The 20,594-nt window shown below is 42.3% G+C and overlaps 1 protein-coding gene across 1 annotated transcript; it reads right to left on the minus strand.

The window, feature by feature from the left end:
* Window positions 1-212: 212 nt before the first annotated feature.
* LOC109762438 (protein FAR1-RELATED SEQUENCE 5-like) lies at window positions 213-19,545 on the minus strand. Its single transcript, XM_020321290.2, has 8 exons — window positions 19,413-19,545; window positions 19,149-19,297; window positions 18,343-18,836; window positions 18,019-18,205; window positions 17,824-17,884; window positions 17,287-17,684; window positions 584-845; window positions 213-481 (listed from the first exon to the last, which is right to left on the minus strand). The coding sequence occupies exons 1-8, from the start codon at window positions 19,543-19,545 to the stop codon at window positions 213-215; spliced, it is 1,953 nt and encodes a 650-aa protein (XP_020176879.2).
* Window positions 19,546-20,594: the final 1,049 nt, after the last annotated feature.

Below are 20,594 nucleotides of genomic sequence, written 5' to 3' on the forward strand. Positions count from 1 at the left end.
ACCATCAAGCTCATGATCTCGCATGTGAGCATGTTGGTGCTCTTGAGTGTGCACATGGGCAAGCTCTGGTTGTTGTTGCTCCTCTTCCTCGTTGTTGAACGGGTCAATAGCTCCCAGATGGTTCATCTCGGATAACATTGTAGCAATATCCTGCTCAATGGCTTCATTGTCCGTGCACCTCCATTTTCAGCAGAATGCATGGCGTCGAGTTCTTATTCAAGTTTGTCCATGATGACCCGTGACCTCGCCATTTGCTCTTGGCTTCTCAAGCTTTTTCTGTGCACCCTCATGTTCAGCGTCAGCAGTGAGCTTTCAATGCAGTATTGGGATGCCTTGTTTGACGCTACTGTACTCAAGTCATTTCTGTTGAATGTTGGCTGGATGTTCGGTCGTTTGGTGTATCTCCTGAGGATGTATTTCTCTGGAACGCTGGCAGCCTTAATTGTCTGCATCATGCACAGGACATGCACGCAGAAAAGACCTGTATTGTTTTGGAAGAGGTGCATGTTTTTTGTCATTTCATTCGAACAAAAAGTTTGCAAAAAAAGTAGTACAGTATGTAACATCTTTTTTTAGTCCTCACCTGTGTGGTCCCATAGCCTGCACTCGCACTCATATGTTTCTCCGACGGGGTCTGCAACCACCTGGAACGCGTGCTGAGCCCACACAGACATTTTTTGCGGGTGGTTGTAGCGCACGAGGTACTTTGTGGGCTCTTCCGTCTCTGTCGCCGTGAAGAGTGTGCTCAGTTTTAGCCTATTTCTGATCTTGCTGTAAACAGCTCGTGAGTAAACCTTTGCCATCTGGGTGTCAATCCCATAGAAGGTCAGCGTGTTTTGTTCCTTCTGCACATGCAAGAATGATGACCAAATTGTTAGTTTTTTTAGCAAAAACTTGTCTAACTAATAAAGTTTTACTTTAGTAAGCATGTTATTTTTTGTCTTACAACAGGTGATAGACCTATACCCGGTTACCCATTGTCTCCTGGTTCTCTGTCTGCCTCCTGATGACCCACAAGTATAGCGGATCTATCGTAGTCCTTTCGATAAGTAAGAGTGTCGAACCCAACGAGGAGCAGAAGGAAATGATAAGCGGTTTTCAGCAAGGTATTCTCTGCAAGCACTGAAATTATAGGTAACAGATAGTTTTGTGATAGGATAATTTGTAACGAGCAACAGGTAACAAAAGTAAATAAAGTGCAGCAAGGTGGCCCAATCCTTTTTGTAGCAAAGGACAATCCTGGAAAAACTCTTATATAAAGGAAAGCTCTCCCGAGGACACATGGGAATTGTCGTCAAGCTAGTTTTCATCACGTTCATATGATTCGCGTTCGGTACTTTGATAATTTGATATGTGGGTGGACCGGTGCTTGGGTGCTGTCCTTACTTGAACAAGCATCCCACTTATGATTAACCCCTATTGCAAGCATCCGCAACTACAAAAGAAGTATTAAGGTAAACCTAACCATAGCATGAAACATGTGGATCCAAATCAGCCCCTTACGAAGCAACGCATAAACTAGGGTTTAAGCTTCTGTCACTCTAGCAACCCATCATCTACTTATTACTTCCCAATGCCTTCCTCTAGGCCCAAATAATGGTGAAGTGTCATGTAGTCGACGTTCACATAACACCACTAGAGGAGAGACAACATACATCTCATCAAAATATCGAACGAATACCAAATTCACATGACTACTAATAGCAAGACTTCTCCCATGTCCTCAGGAACAAACGTAACTACTCACAAAGCATATTCATGTTCATAATAAGAGGAGTATTAATATGCATATAGGATCTGAACATATGATCTTCCACCAAATAAACCAACTAGCATCAACTACAAGGAGTAATCAACACTACTAGCAACCTACAGGTACCAATCCCAGACTTAGAGACAAGAATTGGATACAAGAGATGAACTAGGGTTTGAGAGGAGATGGTGCTGGTGAAGATGTTGATGGAGATTGCCCTCTCCCGATGAGAGGAGCGTTGGTGATGGCGATGGCGATGATTTCCCCCTCCCGGAGGGAAGTGTCCCCAGCAGAACAGCTCTGTCGGAGCCCTAGATTGGTTCCGCCAAGGTTCCGCCTCGTGGCGGCGGAGTCTCGTCCCGAAAGCTTGCTTCTTATTTTTCTTCGGACGAAAGACTTCATATAGCAGAAGATGGGCACCGGAGGGCCAACAGGGGGCCCACGAGGCAGGGGGCGCGCCCAGGGGGGTAGGGCGCGCCCCCCACCCTCGTGGCCAGGGTGTGGGCCCCCTCAGGTATTTCTTCCGCTCAGTATTTTTTATTATTTCCAAAAATAACTTTCGTGGAGTTTCAGGACTTTTGGAGTTGTGCAGAATAGGTCTCTAATATTTGCTCCTTTTCCAGCCCAGAATTCCAGCTGCCGGCATTCTCCCTCCTTATGTAAACCTTGTAAAATAAGAGAGAATAGGCATAAGTATTGTGACATAATGTGTAATAACATCCAATAATGCAATAAATATTGATATAAAAGCATGATGGAAAATGGACGTATCAACTCCCCAAAGCTTAGACCTCGCTTGTCCTCAAGCGGAAGCCGATAACGATAAATATGTCCACATGTTTAGAGATAGAGGTGTCGATAAAATAAAATACGGACATGAGGGCATCATGATTATTCTCATAACAGCAACATATATGGATATTGTCATATGATTTCCTATGCTCAAGTAATAATCTATCCACAATGTCAAGTATGAATCAGAAACTTTATTGAAAACTAACAAACTATAATCTCAGTCATTGAAGCAATTGCAATTTATCATAACATCAGAAAGAGTCTATGTCAGAGCCTTTTAGCAAGCCCACATACTCAACTATCATTTAGTCTTTCATAATTGCTAACACTCACGCAATACTTGTGGTTACGGAGTTTTAATCGGACACAGAGAAAGATAGGGGCTTATAGTTTCGCCTCCCAACCTTTTACCTCAAGGGTAATATCAACAATAATAACTCATGCTAACTTACATCCAATTAGATATATATATCAGGATCTTTCCAACATACTGTGCTTGCCAAAGGATAAAATGTAAAAAGGAAAGGTGAAGATCACCATGACTCTTGCATAAGGTAGAAGATAAACATAAAAGATAGGCCCTTCGCAGAGGGAAGCAGAGGTTGCCATGTGCTTTCACGGTTGGATGCACAAAATCTTAATGCGAAAGAACGTCACTTTATATTGCCACTTGTGATATGAACCTTTATTATGCAGTCCGTCACTTTTATTTCTTCCACATCACAAGATCGTATAAAGCTTATTTCCTCCACACCAATCAATCATACATATTTAGAGAGCAATTTTTATTGCTTGCACCGATGACAACTTACTTGAAGGATCTTACTCAATCCATAGGTAGATATGGTGGACTCTCATGGCAAAACTGGGTTTAGGGGTTTTTGGAAGCACAAGTAGTATCTCTACTTGGTGCAAAGAATTTGGCTAGCATGAGGGGGAAAGGCAAGCTCAACATGTTGGATGATCCATGACAATATACTTTATCTCAGATATAAGAAAACATAACCCATTACGTTGTCTTCCTTGTCCAACATCAACTCTTTAGCATGTCATATTTTAATGAGTGCTCACAATCATAAAAGATGTCCAAGATAGTATATTTATATGTGAAACCTCTCTTTCTTTATTACTTCCTATTAATTGCAACGATGACCAAAGCTATGTTTGTCAACTCTCAACAACTTTTAATCATCATACTCTTTCTATGTGAAGTCATTACTCTCCATAAAATAAATATGATCTCTTTGTTTCTTTTTATTCTTTTCTCTTTTCTTTTATTCACTCAAGATCACAGCAAGATAATCAAGCCCTTGACTCAACACTAATCTTTATTATATAGCTCGCGGACTCGATTACATAGAGGGATCATAAAGCAAAACTCAAAACTAGATCACACTAAAAACCTTATTCTACTAAATCAAGATATTACTAAAAGGACCGAACTAAGAAAAAACGGTAAAGATAGGAGATGTGGTGGTGATACGATACCGGGGCATCTCCCCCAAGCTTGGCAGTTGCCAAGGGGAGTGCCCATACCCATGTGATTATGTCTCCTTTTTCGGTGATGGTGTAATATTCTTAGCGATGATGCCCCTCAGGATACGATTCTCCTCCTCGAGCTTATTGACTTGCTGCTTGAGGTCCATTATTTCCTTACGAAGCTTTCCTGTAACGGCTAAAGCTCCTTGCACCCAAGGGTGTTGCATAGCTGCGGGAGAACAAGTGACACTCTTCTTCATATTTTCATAAGAAAGAAATCTAACATTGGAAGGGATAACCGAGTTTGGAATAGTTGAGCTCTGTAGTTCCCCCATCGTGAATCCAGCTCGGAAGCGAGAAGTGACTTCTTGATCCTCCTCCATGGCATCTATCCTCTTCAAATCAGCCTCCATCTCTTCCTCCGTTGCGAGCCCAAAGTGGTCAGCATCGCTGTTTGTCCTTAATCTCGATGCCGGATGAGACACCCGGCTCTCCCCGACTGACTCTTGAGAAGACATCTTGCTCTAATCTGCAGCAGCAATAGCTCGAAACACAAACAGAGGATAATTACGTGATACGGAGGTCAAAACCTTTGGGAGATTATATAATGAATTTTTACCTACCAAAATACGTATCATGCAAGAAAATGGAGTCCTGAGAGCACACAAGGTGCCCACGAGGTGGGGGCGCCCAGTAGGGTAGGGCGCGCCCTCCACCCTCGTGGAAGCCTCGTGTCCTTCCCGGACTGCTTCTTATTTTTCTATTTTTCTAAATATTCCAAAACGGAGAAAATTTGCCATTAGAACTGTTTTGGAGTCGGTTTACTTACCGTACCACATACCTATTCCTTTTCGGAGTCTGAAACGTTCCGGAAAGTGTCCCTTATGTACTCCTCCGGGGTTACGGCTTCAATAACATTGGTTTCAACATTTATAGGATTACCTGAGATATAATGTTTAATTCTTTGACCGTTCACCACCTTCGGATTTGTGCCTTCGAAGTTGTTGATTTTTATGGCACCGGAACGATAGACCTCCTTGATAACGTAAGGACCTTCCCATTTAGAGAGAAGTTTCCCTGCAAAAATCTTAAATGAGAGTTGTATAATAATACATAATCACCTACATTAAACTCACGCTTTTGTATCCTTTTGTCATGCCATCTTTTAACCTTTTCTTTAAACAATTTGGCATTCTCATAGGCTTGGGTTCTCCATTCATCTAGTGAGCTAATGTCAAATAACCTCTTCTCACCGGCAAGTTTGAAATCATAGTTGAGCTCCTTAATAGCCCAATAAGCCTTATGTTCTAGTTCGAGAGGTAAGTGGCATGCTTTTCCATAAACCATTTTATACGGAGACATACCCATAAGATTTTTATATGCAGTTCTATAGGCCCATAATGCATCATCAAGTTTCTTGGACCAATTCTTTCTAGATCTATTAATAGTCTTTTGCAAAATTAATTTGAGCTCTCTATTACTCAATTCTACTTGACCACTAGACTGCGGGTGATAAGGAGATGCAATTCTATGATTACCATCATATTTAGCAAGCATTTTGCGGAAAGCACCATGAATAAAATGTGAACCACCATCAGTCATTAAATATCTAGGGACTCCAAACCTCGGAAAAATAACTTCTTTAAGCATTTTAATAGAAGTGTTATGATCAGCACTACTAGTTGGAATAGCTTCTACCCACTTAGTAACATAATCAACAGCAACTAAAATATGTGTGTATCCATTAGAGGCAGGAAAAGGTCCCATATAATCAAAGCCCCAAACATCAAATGGTTCAATAACAAGTGAATAATTCATAGGCATTTCTTGACGTCTACTAATATTACCAATTCTTTGACATTCATCACAAGATAAGACAAACTTACGGGCATCCTTGAAGAGAGTAGGCCAATAAAAACCGGATTGCAATACCTTATGTGCAGTTATGTCTCCAGCGTGGTGTCCTCCATAAGCCTCGGAGTGACACTTGCGTAGGACCTGTTCCTGTTCATGCTCAGGTACGCAACGTCTAATAACACCATCTACTCCTTCTTTATAAAGATGTGGGTCATCCCAGAAGTAATGTCTTAAATCATAGAAAAACTTTTTCTTTTGTTGGTATGTGAAACTAGGTGGTATGAATTTAGCAACGATGTAATTAGCATAATCAGCATACCATGGAGCAGTACGAGAAGCGTTTATGACATTTAATTGTTCATCAGGAAAGCTATCATCAATAGGTAGTGGGTCATCAAGAACATTTTCCAATCTAGACAAGTTGTCTGCAACGGGGTTCTCAGCTCCCTTTCTATCAATAATATGTAAATCAAATTCTTGTAGCAGGAGAACCCATCTAATAAGTCTAGGTTTAGCATCTTTCGTTTCCATAAGATATTTAATAGCAGCATGATCAGTGTGAATAGTTACTTTAGAATCAACAATATAAGGCCTGAACTTATCACACGCAAATACAACTGCTAAGAATTCATTTTCAGTTGTAGCATAATTTCTCTGAGCATTTTCTAGAGTTTTACTAGCATATTTAATAACATTTAATTTCTTATCAACTCTTTACCCTAGAACAGCACCTACAGCATAATCACTAGCATCACACATGATTTCAAAAGATAAATTCCAATCAGGTGGCTGAACAATAGGTGCAGAGATCAATGCTTTCTTAAGTATTTCAAATGCTTCTACACAATCATTATCAAAGACAAATGGTATATCCTTTTGCAATAAATTAGTCAGAGGCCGAGAGATTTTGAGAAGTCTTTAATGAACCTCCTATAAAAACCGGCGTGACCAAGGAAACTTCTTATACCTTTGATGTCCTTGGGACATGGCATCTTTTCAATAGCATCAACCTTGGCTTTATCAACCTCAATACCTCTTTCAGAAACTTTATGCCCCAAGACAATACCTTCATTAACCATAAAGTGGCACTTCTCCCAATTCAAGACAAGGTTGGTTTCTTCACATCTCTGCAAAACTCGATCAAGGTTGCTTAGGAAATCATCAAAACAGGATCCATAGACGGAGAAATCGTCCATGAAAACCTCACAAATCTTTTCACAAAAGTTAGAGAATATAGCCATCATGCATCTTTGGAAGGTAGCAGGTGCATTACATAAACCAAAAGGCATACGTCTATAAGCAAAAGTACCAAAAGGGCAAGTAAAAGTGGTCTTTGATTGATCATCGGCTGACACAGGTATTTGAGAGAAACCAGAATAACCATCTAGAAAGCAAAAATGTGTATGTTTGGATAATCTTTCTAGCATTTGATCAATAAAAGGTAAGGGGTAATGATCTTTTTAGTAGCCTTATTTAATTTGCGGAAATCAATTACCATCCTATAACCTGTAATAATTCTTTGCGGAATCAATTCATCTTTATCATTAGGAACAACAGTAATACCTCCCTTCTTAGGGACACAATGGACAGGACTTACCCACTGACTATCAGCAACGGGATAAATTATACCTGCCTCAAGGAGCTTTAGTATTTCCTTTCTTACCACTTCTTTCATCTTAGGATTCAGCCGTCGTTGGTGATCACGAACTGGTTTGGCATCTTTCTCCAAATTTATTTTGTGTTGACATAGAGTGGGACTAATACTCTTAAGATCATCAAGAGTATATCCAATAGCAGCACGGTGCTTCTTCAGAGTTTTCAATAATCTCTCTTCTTCATGCTCTGAAAGGTTAGCACTAATAATAACAGGATATATCTTTTCTCATCAAGATAAGCATATTTAAGAGTATCAGGTAACGGTTTAAGCTCAAACACGGGATCACCCTTTGGTGGAGGAGGATCCCCTAGGATTTCAACAGGCAAATTGTGTTTCAGGATGGGCTCCTGTTTGAAGAATACTTCATCTATTTCCCTCCTTTCATTCATAAACATATCATTTTCATGGTCTAGCAAATATTGTTCTAAAGGATCATTAGGAGGTACGGCAATAGAAGCAAGACCAATAATTTCATCCTTACTAGGCAATTCCTCTTCACGGTGTTGTCTATGAAATTTAGAGAAATTAAACTCATGAGACATATCACCCAAACCAATAGTAACAACATCCTTTTCGCAGTCTATCTTAGCATTAACAGTGTTCAAGAAGGGTCTACCAAATATAATGGGACAAAAACTATCTTGTGGGGAACCAAGAACAAGAAAATCAGCAGGATATTTAGTTTTCCCACACAAGACTTCAACATCTCTAACAATTCCCATGGGTGAAATAGTATCTCTATTGGCAAGTTTAATTGTGACATCAATATCTTCTAACTCAGTAGGTGCAATATCATGCATAATTTCTTTGTATAAGTCAATAGGTATTGCACTAGCACTAGCACCCATATCACATAAGCCATGATAATAGTGATTTCCTATTTTAACAGAAATAACAGGCATGCCTACCACAGGTCTATGTTTATCTTTAGCACAAGGTTTAGCAATTCTAGCAGTCTCTTCACGGAAATAAATAACATGCCCATCAATATTATCAGCCAAGAGATCTTTAACAATAGCAATATTAGGTTCAACTTTAACTTGCTCAGGAGGTGTATAGGTTCTAATATTGCTTTTACGAACCACAGTTGAAGCTTTAGCATGATCCTTTATTCTAACAGGGAAAGGTGGTTTTTCAACATACGCAGTAGGAACAATAGGATCATTATAAGTGATAGTATTTTCTTCAACTTTAATAGGTGCAGCTATTTTTACTTCTATGGGAGGATGATATTTAAACCACTTCTCCTTAGGGAGATCAATCTGAGCAGCAAAAGATTCACAGAAAGAAGCTACTATCTCAGAATCAAGTCCATATTTAGTGTTAAATTTACGGAAAACATCGGTATCCATAAAAGATTTAACACAATCAAACTTAGGTGTCATACCTGACTCCTTACCTTCGTCGAGATCCCAATCCTCAGAGTTGCGTTTAATTCTTTCCAATAAATCCCATTTGAATTCAATAGTCTTCATCATAAAAGAGCCAGCACAAGAAGTATCGACCATGGTGCGATTGTTATCAGAAAGCCGAGCATAAAAAAATTAAATAATTATTTCTCTTGGGAGCTCATGATTGGGGCATGAATATAACATTGATTTAAGCCTCCCCCAAGCTTGAGCGATGCTTTCTCCTTCGCGAGGCCAAAAATTATATATATAATTGTGATCACGATGAATAAGATGCATAGGATAAAACTTCTGATGAAATTCCAATTTCAATCGTTTGTAGTTCCATGATCCCATATCTGTTGGGGAACGTAACGGAAATTCAAAATTTTCTACGCATCACCAAGATCAATCTATGGAGTAATCTAGCAACGAGGGGAAGGGGAGTGCATCTACATACCCTTGTAGATCGCGATGCGCAAGCGTTGCAAGAACGCGGATGAAGGAGTCGTACTCGTAGCAATTCAGATCGCGGTTGATTCCGATCTAAGCGCCGAACCACGGCGCCTCCGCGTTCAACACACGTGCAGTCCGGAGACGTCTCCCACGCCTTGATCCAGCAAGGAGAGAGGGAGAGGTTGGGGAAGACTCCGTCCAGCAGCAGCACGACGGCGTGGTGGTGATGGAGGAGCGTGGCAATCCTGCAGGGCTTCGCCAAGCACCGCGGGAGAGGAGGAGGACATGGAAGAGGGGAAGGGCTGCGCCAGAACTTGGTTGCGGCTGCCCTCCCACCCCCCACATATATATAGGGGCAAGGGAGAGGGGGGCCGGCCCCCTCAGATCCAATCTGAGGAGGGGGCGGCGGCCAGGGGGGTTGCCTTGCCCCCCAAGGCAAGGGGGGCGCCTCCCCTTAGGGTTCCCCCAAACCCCCAGGCGCATGGGCCCTGGGAGGGAAGGCGCCCAGCCCACTAAGGGGCTGGTCCCTCTCCACATACAGCCCATAGGGCCCTCCGGGGCTGGTGGCCCCTCCCGGTGGACCCCCGGAACCCTCCGGTGGTCCCGGTACATTACCGGTGACGCCCGAAACTCTTCCGGTGGCCAAAACGGGACTTCCCATATATAAATCTTTACCTCCGGACCATTCCGGAACTCCTCGTGATGTCCGGGATCTCATCCGGGACTCCGAACAACATTCGGTAACCACGTATATCTATTCCCTATAACCCTAGCATCATCGAACCTTAAGTGTGTAGACCCTACGGGTTCGGGAACCATGCAGACATGACCGAGACGTTCTCCGGCCAATAACCAACAGTAGGATCTAGATACCCATGTTGGGTCCCACATGTTCCACGATGATCTCATCGGATGAACCACGATGTCGGGGATTCAATCAATCCCGTATACAATTCCCTTTGTCTATCGGTATGTTACTTGCCCGAGATTCGATCGTCGGTATCCCGATACCTTGTTCAATCTCGTTACCGGCAAGTCTCTTTACTCGTTCCGTAACACATCATCCCGTGATCAACTCCTTGGTCACATTGTGCACATTATGATGATGTCCTACCGAGTGGGCCCAGAGATACCTCTCCGTTTACACGGAGTGACAAATCCCAGTCTCGATTCGTGCCAACCCAACAGACACTTTCGGAGATACCTGTAGTGCACCTTTATAGCCACCCAGTTACATTGTGACGTTCGGTACACCAAAAGCATTCCTACGGTATCCGGGAGTTGCACAATCTCATGGTCTAAGGAAATTATACTTGACATTAGAAAATCTCTTAGCAAACGAACTACACGATCTTGTGCTAGGCTTAGGATTGGGTCTTGTCCATCACATCATTCTCCTAATGATGTGATCCCGTTATCAACGACATCCAATGTCCATGGTCAGGAAACCGTAACCATCTATTGATCAACGAGCTAGTCAACTAGAGGCTTACTAGGGACATGGTGTTGTCTATGTATCCACACATGTATCTGAGTTTCCTATCAATACAATTCTAGCATGGATAATAAACGATTATCATGAACAAGGAAATATAATAATAATAACCAATTTATAATTGCCTCTAGGGCATATTTCCAACAGTCTCCCACTTGCACTAGAGTCAATAATCTAGTTCACATCACCATGTGATTAACACTCACAGGTCACATCACCATGTGACCAACATCCAAAGAGTTTACTAGAGTCAACAATCTAGTCACTATGTGATTAACACTCAATGAGTTCTGGTTTGATCATGTTATGCTTGTGAGAGAGGTTATTAGTCAACGGGTCTAAACCTTTCAGATCCGTGTGTGCTTTACGAATATCTATGTCATCTTGTGGATGCTACCACACGCTACTTGGAGCCCTTTCAAATAACTGCTCTACTATATGAATCCGGTTTACTACTCAGAGTCATCCGGATTAGTGTCAAAGTTCGCATCGACGTAACCCTTTACGACGAACTCCTTTTCACCTCCATAATCGAGAAAATTCCTTAGTCCACTAGATACTAAGGATAAGTTCGACTGCTGTCATGTGATCCATTCCCGGATCACTATTGTACCCCTTGACCAACTCATGGCAAGGCACACTTCAAGTGCGGTACACAGCATAGCATATTGTAGAGCCTACGTCTAAAGCATAGGGGACGACCTTCGTCCTTTCTCTCTCTTCTGCTGTGGTCAGGTCTTGAGTCTTACTCAATACTCACACGTTGTAACACAGCCAAGAACTCCTTCTTTGCTGATCTATTTTGAACTCTTTCAAAATCATGTCAAGGTGTGTGTTCTTTGACAGTATCATCAGGCGTCTTGATCTATCTCTATAGATCTTGATGCCCAATATGTAAGCAGCTTTATCCAGGTCTTCCTTTGAAAAAACTCCTTTCAAACAACCCTTTATGCTTTCCAGAAATTTTACATCAGAAATTCTATAGTGCTCCCACTCACTTCTTTGGAAATACAAGTTTCTCACAAACTCTGTATAAACCCAAAATCTTTGATCATCTCATCAAAGCGTACATTCCATCTCAGAGATGCTTACTCCAATCCTTAGAGGGATTGCTGGAGCTTTGCACACTTGTTAGCATCTTTTAGGATTGACAAAAACCTTCTGGTTGTATCACATACAACCTTTCCTCAAGAAAATCGTCGAGGAAACAATGTTTTGACATCCTATCTGCAAGACTGCTAATACAATTCCAACAGACTCTTAGCATCGCTACGAGTGAGAAAGTCTCATCGTAGTCAACTCCTTGAACTTGTCGGAAAACATCTTAACGACAAGCCGAGCTTTCTTAATGGTGACACTTACCATCATTGTCTGTCTTCCTTTTAAAATCCATCTGCACCCAACAGCCTTACGACCATCAAGTATTTCTTCCAAAGTCTACACTTTGCTTTTATACATGGATCCTCTCTCGGGTTTCATGGCCTCGAGCCATTCGTCGGAATCTGGGCCCACCATCGCTTCTCCATAGCTCGTAGGTTCATTGTTGTCTAGCAACATGACTTCCAAGGCAGGATTACGTACCACTCTGAAGTAGTATGCATCCTCATCAACCTACGAGGTTTGGTAGTGACTTGATCCGAAGTTTCATGATCATATCATAAGCTTCCACTTCAATTGGTGTAGGTGCCACAGGAACAACTTCCTGTGCCCTGCTACACATTAGTTGAAGTTATGGTTCAATAAGCTCATCAAGTCTCCACCATCCTCCCACTCAATTCTTTCGAGAGAACTTTTCCTCGAGAAAGGACTCGTTTCTAGAAGCAATTACTTTTGCTTCCAGATCTGAAATAGGAGGTATACCCAACTGTTTTGGGTATTCTATGAAGATGCATTTATCCGCTTTGGGTTCGAGCTTATCAGCCTGAAACTTTTTTCACATAAGCATCGCAGCCCCAAACTTTTAAGAAACGACAACTTAGGTTTCTCTAAACGGTGTCGTCTCAACGGAATTGCATGGTGCCCTATTTAAAGTGAATGCGGTTGTCTCTAATGCCTAACCCATAAACGATAGTGGTAATTCGATATGAGACATCATGGTGTGCACCATATCCAATAGGGTGCAGTTATGATGTTCGGACACACCATCACACTGTGGTGTTCCAGGCGGTATTAATTGTGAAACACTTTCCACAATGTCTTAATTGTGTGCCAAACTCGTAACTCAGATATCTCTGTGATCATATCATAGACATTTTATCCTCTTGTCACGACGATCTTCAACTTCACTCTGAAATTACTTGAACCTTTCAATAATTCAGACTTGTGTTTCATCAAGTAAATATTCTCAGCATCCACTCAAATCATCTGTGAAGTAAGAACACATCGATATCCACTGCATGCCTCAGCACTCATTGGACTGCACACATCAAATGTATTACTTCCAACAAGTTTCTCTCTTGTTCCATCTTACTGAAACCGAGGCTCTTCAGTCATCTTGCCCATGTGGTATGATTTGCATGTCTCAAGTGATTCAAAATCAAGTGAGTCCAAACGATCCATCTGCATGGAGTTTCTTCACGCATATATACCAATAGACATGGTTCGCATGTCTCAATCCTTTCAAAAACGAGTGAGTCCAAAGATCCATCTACATGGAGCTTCTTCATGCGTTCTATACCAATATGACTCAAATGGCAGTGCCACAAGTATGTGGTACTATCATCACTATTTTATATCTTTTGGCACGAACATGTGTATCACTGCGATCGAGATTCATTTTAGGTGCAAGACCATTGAAGGTATTATTCAAATAAACAGAGTAACCATTATTCTCCTTAAATGAATAACCGTATTGCGATAAACATAATCCAATCATGTTTATGCCCAACGCAAACGCCAAATAACAATTATTTAGGTTTAACACCAATCTCGATGGTAGAGGGAGCATGCGATGCTTGATCACATCAACCTTGGAAACACTTCCAACACATATCGTCATCTCACCTTTAGCTAGTCTCCGTTTATTCCGCAGCTTTTATTTCGAGTTACTAACACTTAGCAACCGAACCGGTATCTAATACCCTGGTGCTGCTAGGAGTACTAGTAAAGTACACATTCATATAATGTATATCCAATATACTTCTGTCGACCTTGCCTGCCTTCTCATCTACCAAGTATCTAGGGTAGTCCTGCTTCAGTGACCGTTCCCCTCATTACTGAAGCACTTAGTCTCGGGTTTGGGTTCAACCTTGGGATTCTTCACTAGAGCAGCAAATGATTTGTTGTTTCATGAAGTATCCCTTTTGCCCTTGCCCTTCTAGAAACTAGTGGTTTTACTAACCATCAACAATTGATGCTCCTTCTTGATTTCTACTTTCGCAGTGTCAAACATCGCGAGTTGCTCAAGGATCATCATGTCTATCCCTGATATGTTATAGTTCATCACGAAGCTCTAATAGCTTGGTGGCAGTGACTATGGAGAACCATCACTATCTCATCTGGAAGATTAACTCCCACTTGATTCAAGTGATTGTGGTACTCAGACAATCTGAGCACATGCTCAACGATTGAGCTTTTCTCCCTTAGTCTGCAGGCTTAAGAAACTTGTCAGAGGTCTCATACCTCTTGACGTGGGCACTAGTTTGAAATCCCAATTTCAGTCTTCGGAACATCTCATATGTTCTGTGACGTTTCAAAACGTCTTTGGTGCCACAATTCTAAACCGTTAGCATCACGCACTGAACTATCACGTAGTCATCAAAACGTGTATGTCAGATGTTTCGCAACATCTACAGACGACGCTCGAGGTACAGCACACCGAGCGGTGCATTAAGGACATAAGCCTTCTGTGCAGCAATGAGGACAATCCTCAGTTTACGGACCCAGTCCGCATAATTGCTACAATCAACTTTCAACTAAATTTTTCTCTAGGAACATATCTTAAACAGTAGAACTAAAGCGTAAGCTATGACATAATTTGCAAAGACCTTTTGACTATGTTCATGATAATTAAGTTCATCTGATTATTTAATGAACTCCCACTCAGATAGACATCCCTCTAGTCATCTAAGTGATACATGATCCGAGTCAAACTAGGCCGTGTCCGATCATCACGTGAGACGGACTAGTCATCATCGGTGAACATCTCCATGTTGATCGCATCTACTATACGACTCATGTTCGACCTTTCGATCTCTTGTGTTCCGAGGCCATGTCTGTACATGCTAGGCTCGTCAAGTCAACCTAAGTGTTTCGCATGTGTTCCGAGGCCATGTCTGTACATGCTAGGCTCATCAACACCCGTTGTATTCGAACGTTAGAATCTATCACACCCGATCATCACGTGGTGCTTCGAAACAACGAACCTTCGCAACGGTGCACAGTTAGGGGGAACACGTCTCTTGAAATTTTAGTGAGGGATCATCTTATTTATGCTACCGTCGTTCTAAGCAAATAAGATGTAAACATGACAAACATCACATGCAAATCATAAAGTGACGTGATATGGCCAATATCATCTTGCACCTTTGATCTCCATCTTTGAGGCGCTGCATGATCACCTTCGTCACCGGCATGACACCATGATCTCCATCATCATGATCTCCATCATCGTGTCTTCATGAAGTTGTCTCGCCAACTATTACTTCTACTACTATGGCTAACGGTTAGCAATAAAGTAAAGTAATTACATGGCGTTTTCATTGACACGCAGGTCATACAATAAATTAAGACAACTCCTATGGCTCCTGCCGGTTGTCATACTCATCGACATGCAAGTCGTGATTCCTATTACAAGAACATGATCAATCTCATACATCACATATATCATTCATCACATCCTTTTGGCCATATCACATCACATAGCATACCCTGCAAAAACAAGTTAGACGTCCTCTAATTGTTGTTGCATGTTTTACGTGGCTGCTATGGGTTTCTAGCAAGAACGTTTCTTACCTACGCAAAAGCCACAACGTGATATGCCAATTTCTATTTACCCTTCATAAGGACCCTTTTCATCGAATCCGATCCGACTAAAGTGGGAGAGACAGACACCCGCTAGCCACCTTATGCAACTAGTGCATGTCAGTCGGTGGAACCTGTCTCACGTAAGTGTACGTGTAAGGTCGGTCCGGGCCGCTTCATCCCACGATGCTAGTTTTCATCACGTTCATATGATTCGCGTTCGGTACTTTGATAATTTGATATGTGGGTGGACCGGTGCTTGGGTGCTGTCCTTACTTGAACAAGCATCCCACTTATGATTAACCCCTATTGCAAGCATCCGCAACTACAAAAGAAGTATTAAGGTAAACCTAACCATAGCATGAAACATGTGGATCCAAATCAGCCCCTTACGAAGCAACACATAAACTAGGGTTTAAGCTTCTGTCACTCTAGCAACCCATCATCTACTTATTACTTCCCAATGCCTTCCTCTAGGCCCAAATAATGGTGAAGTGTCATGTAGTCGACGTTCACATAACACCACTAGAGGAGAGACAACATACATCTCATCAAAATATCGAACGAATACCAAATTCACATGACTACTAATAGCAAGACTTCTCCCATGTCCTCAGGAACAAACGTAACTACTCACAAAGCATATTCATGTTCATAATAAGAGGAGTATTAATATGCATATAGGATCTGAACATATGATCTTCCACCAAATAAGCCAACTAGCATCAACTACAAGGAGTAATCAACACTACTAGCAACCTACAGGTACCAATCCCGGACTTAAGAGACAAGAATTGGATACAAGAGATGAACTAGGGTTTGAGAGGAGATGGTGCTGGTGAAGATGTTGATGGAGATTGCCCTCTCCCGATGAGAGGAGCGTTGGTGATGGCGATGGCGATGATTTCCCCCTCCCGGAGGGAAGTGTCCCCAGCAGAACAGCTCTGTCGGAGCCCTAGATTGGTTCCGCCAAGGTTCCGCCTCGTGGCGGCGGAGTCTCGTCCCGAAAGCTTGCTTCTTATTTTTCTTCGGACGAAAGACTTCATATAGCAGAAGATGGGCACCGGAGGGCCAACAGGGGGCCCACGAGGCAGGGGGCGCACCCAGGGGGGTAGGGCGCGCCCCCCACCCTCGTGGCCAGGGTGTGGGCCCCCTCAGGTATTTCTTCCGCTCAGTATTTTTTATTATTTCCAAAAATAACTTTCGTGGAGTTTCAGGACTTTTGGAGTTGTGCAGAATAGGTCTCTAATATTTGCTCCTTTTCCAGCCCAGAATTCCAGCTGCCGGCATTCTCCCTCCTTATGTAAACCTTGTAAAATAAGAGAGAATAGGCACAAGTATTGTGACATAATGTGTAATAACAGCCCATAATGCAATAAATATTGATATAAAAGCATGATGCAAAATGGACGTATCACCTCCTGGTTTTGACGCAGGAGTTTACCTGGCTGACAAACCGGTGTAGGTTTTGTCTCTCACTTACGAAGTTCTTCTTGAGCACATAGTTCATGCTCTCATTTTGTTGTGTGGATGTCATTTTGGCACAGAAAATTTCTTTGAAGTAGGTTGATATCCATCTCTCACGCTCGTTCCACATGGCCACCATCGTGGCATCATCGTGGAGGTTGTACTTATCCATGAGTCTTTTCCAGGCAGCCTCAAACTCAGTTGGCATGAGGGGCCAGTTGAGGATTGATGTGAATTCATCCTTAAAGTCTTCGTGCAGGTAGTACAGGTATGCGAGGTATTCCCTGTACTTCTTCATAATGTGCCAGCTGCACAGCTTGTGTACTGTGTTCTTGAAAGCATCTGGGATTGCCAAAGCCATTGCCGGGTACTGGTCTGGTAATGAGAAAAGAGACGTGGAGTGGTCAGCAGATGGTAGTGCATATATACCAATAGAACTGGCACAACATTTTTACTATGTCATTTTCCTTTTTTGGATGGGGGTGGTGGTTGGGGGTGGTTTTGGCGGTTGTACCTGTGAGGATGCATGTAGGAGCCTTCCCTCTCATGCACCTTAAAATGTCTTGAACAGCCACCTGAATGAATTTGCATCCTCATCTCTTATCAGAGCGAAACCAAAGAATGTAGTATGTAAGTGGTTGTTAGTACCGACAAACACCCCAAGTGGCATATGGTACTTGTTGGTCTTATACGTGGTGTCAAACGTTACGCAGTCACCAAAGTCCTGACACGCCCCTCGGCAGCTTGCGTTCGCCCAGAATATGTTCTTAACTCTGTCGTACTCATCGAGTTGCATGTCACAGAAGAATTCCCTATTTATAGCTTTCATCTCCCTGAAGAAGTTGGCAGTCTTTAGGACATCGTCCACATCATCCATCCTTGAATTCTTTGCTTTGCTGCATATTAAAAGCGAACAGTCATTCAAAAAATGCATGTTGAACTGGCGTCAGGTCATACGTTGCGTAATATGTTTGTACTGACAAAGGAAAAAAGACGGTGGCGGTTTATGGGAGGAGAACAAGTTAGTACTTACAGGTTAATCAGGTCTTTGGCATTCATTTCGAGGAAGTAGCTACCGGGGTCATCGCCGCCCAGTATGCTCATGATTTGCGCGTGTTCAATGCCTTTGAACTGCAGGTACTTGACGTACTCCAAGATTGTTTTGTCAAAGTTTTTGTGGGAGTGCAAGAAGACAAGCATTTGGGGGGTGAGCTGTAGCATGTGGTTGTGTTCCCAGACTATCTCTTTTACGACAAGTGTTCCATCCTTTTCCCTCTTCAGCCTCATTTTAGCCCCGCAGTTAGTCCTGGCGGTCGTCTTGTTCCGCTGTCTATTTGCTTCTGACACCTTCGACTCATAGACTCCATAGCACGTGCAATAAAGGTAGGCTCTAGTCTTAAACTTTGAGCCTTCCCTGATAGCAAAACCCGTGTGCTTTGCATAGACGTTGTAGAAGTTCTTTGCCTCTTGGAAAGTTTCAAAGCGCATCTCTAGCCTTGGCAGAACGTAAGCTTCAATGTTAGGTGGCTGCACGCAACAGTGAGCAAACAAAAACACAGTTATGAAAATGTTAGATGGGGTGGTCACAGTACCATGGTATGGACTGTGCTTGTATGTTTTTTTCTGAATGGATACTTACATGTGTATAGCTCTGTGCTGCCTCCGGTGTTTGCTGTTCACCCTGGTGTATGGGCGCAGGTGGTGTCACCCTTGGCACATGCAGCAATGCATCTCTTGGAGGGAGCAATGTTGACCAAGATCTCCGTCTCTCATTGTACGGTTGTCTCCCCTCAGATTCGTTGTGATGTTGCTCCTGTCTATATGGCTCATATCTTGTACTTTGGAACCTGCTAGAGCGGCCAAAATTTCTGTCTCTTTGGACTGGTCTTCCCGTCGCAACCGCTTTTGCAGCACGGATGATTGATGTTGACGGAGCGACTGGTAGAAGCCTTGTTGCAACCCATCCACGGCTTCATGTCCTTGGCTTTCTGCATGCGCTAGGGAAGGAGAACATTTGTTGTTGGGGATATTGTTGGCCTTCTTGCAACCCAGCAGTGACAAAGCTTGTATTCCCAGATATTGGTGTTTGCTGCATAGAAGAACCTGTCTGTGCTTCTGATGATTCCGGTGTATCTTGAAATCTGCCTGTATTGTTGAAGTATCCAGGTGCAATTTCTGGTGTTACCCAACCAGGCGGTGCCCCATATCTGCTTGGCTCATCAAACTCTCGCTGCATGTGCCGCCTTGCATGCTTCTGCAATGACATTCAACAATTTTGGGATTAATCTTTTCTGCATTTTTCTCGTATACATGCTATGGGTAACATGTCATGCACTGAAGGCAATGTACAAGTTGAACTTGCATCGCTGGCCGTTATTTAAACTTTGTTCTCTGTTTTGTATATGGTTTAGTTTTCAGTCGAACTGATGAACGTACATGTTCAACACTGATGTATTGATATATTTTTTTGGCACTGCTTGTAATCTGAACATTAAACTTCATCTGTTATGGAAAGTTTTTTATCTTTTTTTCCCTATAACTGATGCATAAACATTTTGGTGCACTGCTTGCAAATTGAACATTGAACTTCAGAGATGTATGGATATGCATATATATATAACTGATGCATGTCTTCTGTTTTGTTCATCTATAACTTATGCAACTACACTAGAAGTACTCCTAGTTTATGTATCATTGAACTTACTGTGTAACAAGTGTATATTTTTTTCAACAACATTCTTTCACTAGTTCGAACTGACGCAACTACACGCCATGGACTATTAGAAATAACATCATACAACTTGCAGTGGTAGCTGAACCTTATATAAAGCCTAGTAGCTACTTGGACTGATGCATAAGTTTGTGTTTTTTGGCTTGAACTGAAGCTATCATATTAGAGGTACTGACAGTAACCTCGACATCCAAATTGCGCATCAGGTGGCAGGGTTGTAATGAACTGATCAAGCATTTGCAATGTACTATCAGGTTCTTCTTCATAGTAACATGTGCCACTGATGCAGCACACATGTAGTACTGATGAATCTGATAGTGTAACATGTAGGCAGAGCATAGTGTGTGCATTTTTTAAACCGAATCTTCTTTCATAGCAGGACTGATGAACTGATTCAATTTTTGAGGAAAATTAGGGTGGGAAGCAGACATCACCTCCATTGGCATGTTTTTGGATCTGACTTCTTCTTCTTCCTCACATGGGCGGCGTACTCGCATGTTCTTGGGAGGCGGCGCCATTGATGCAGGCAAGGAGCTTGGGGAGACGAGGGTGCT

The sequence above is a fragment of the Aegilops tauschii genome, chromosome 5 (genome assembly GCF_002575655.3).
Source record: "Aegilops tauschii subsp. strangulata cultivar AL8/78 chromosome 5, Aet v6.0, whole genome shotgun sequence".
Lineage (NCBI taxonomy): Eukaryota > Viridiplantae > Streptophyta > Magnoliopsida > Poales > Poaceae > Aegilops > Aegilops tauschii.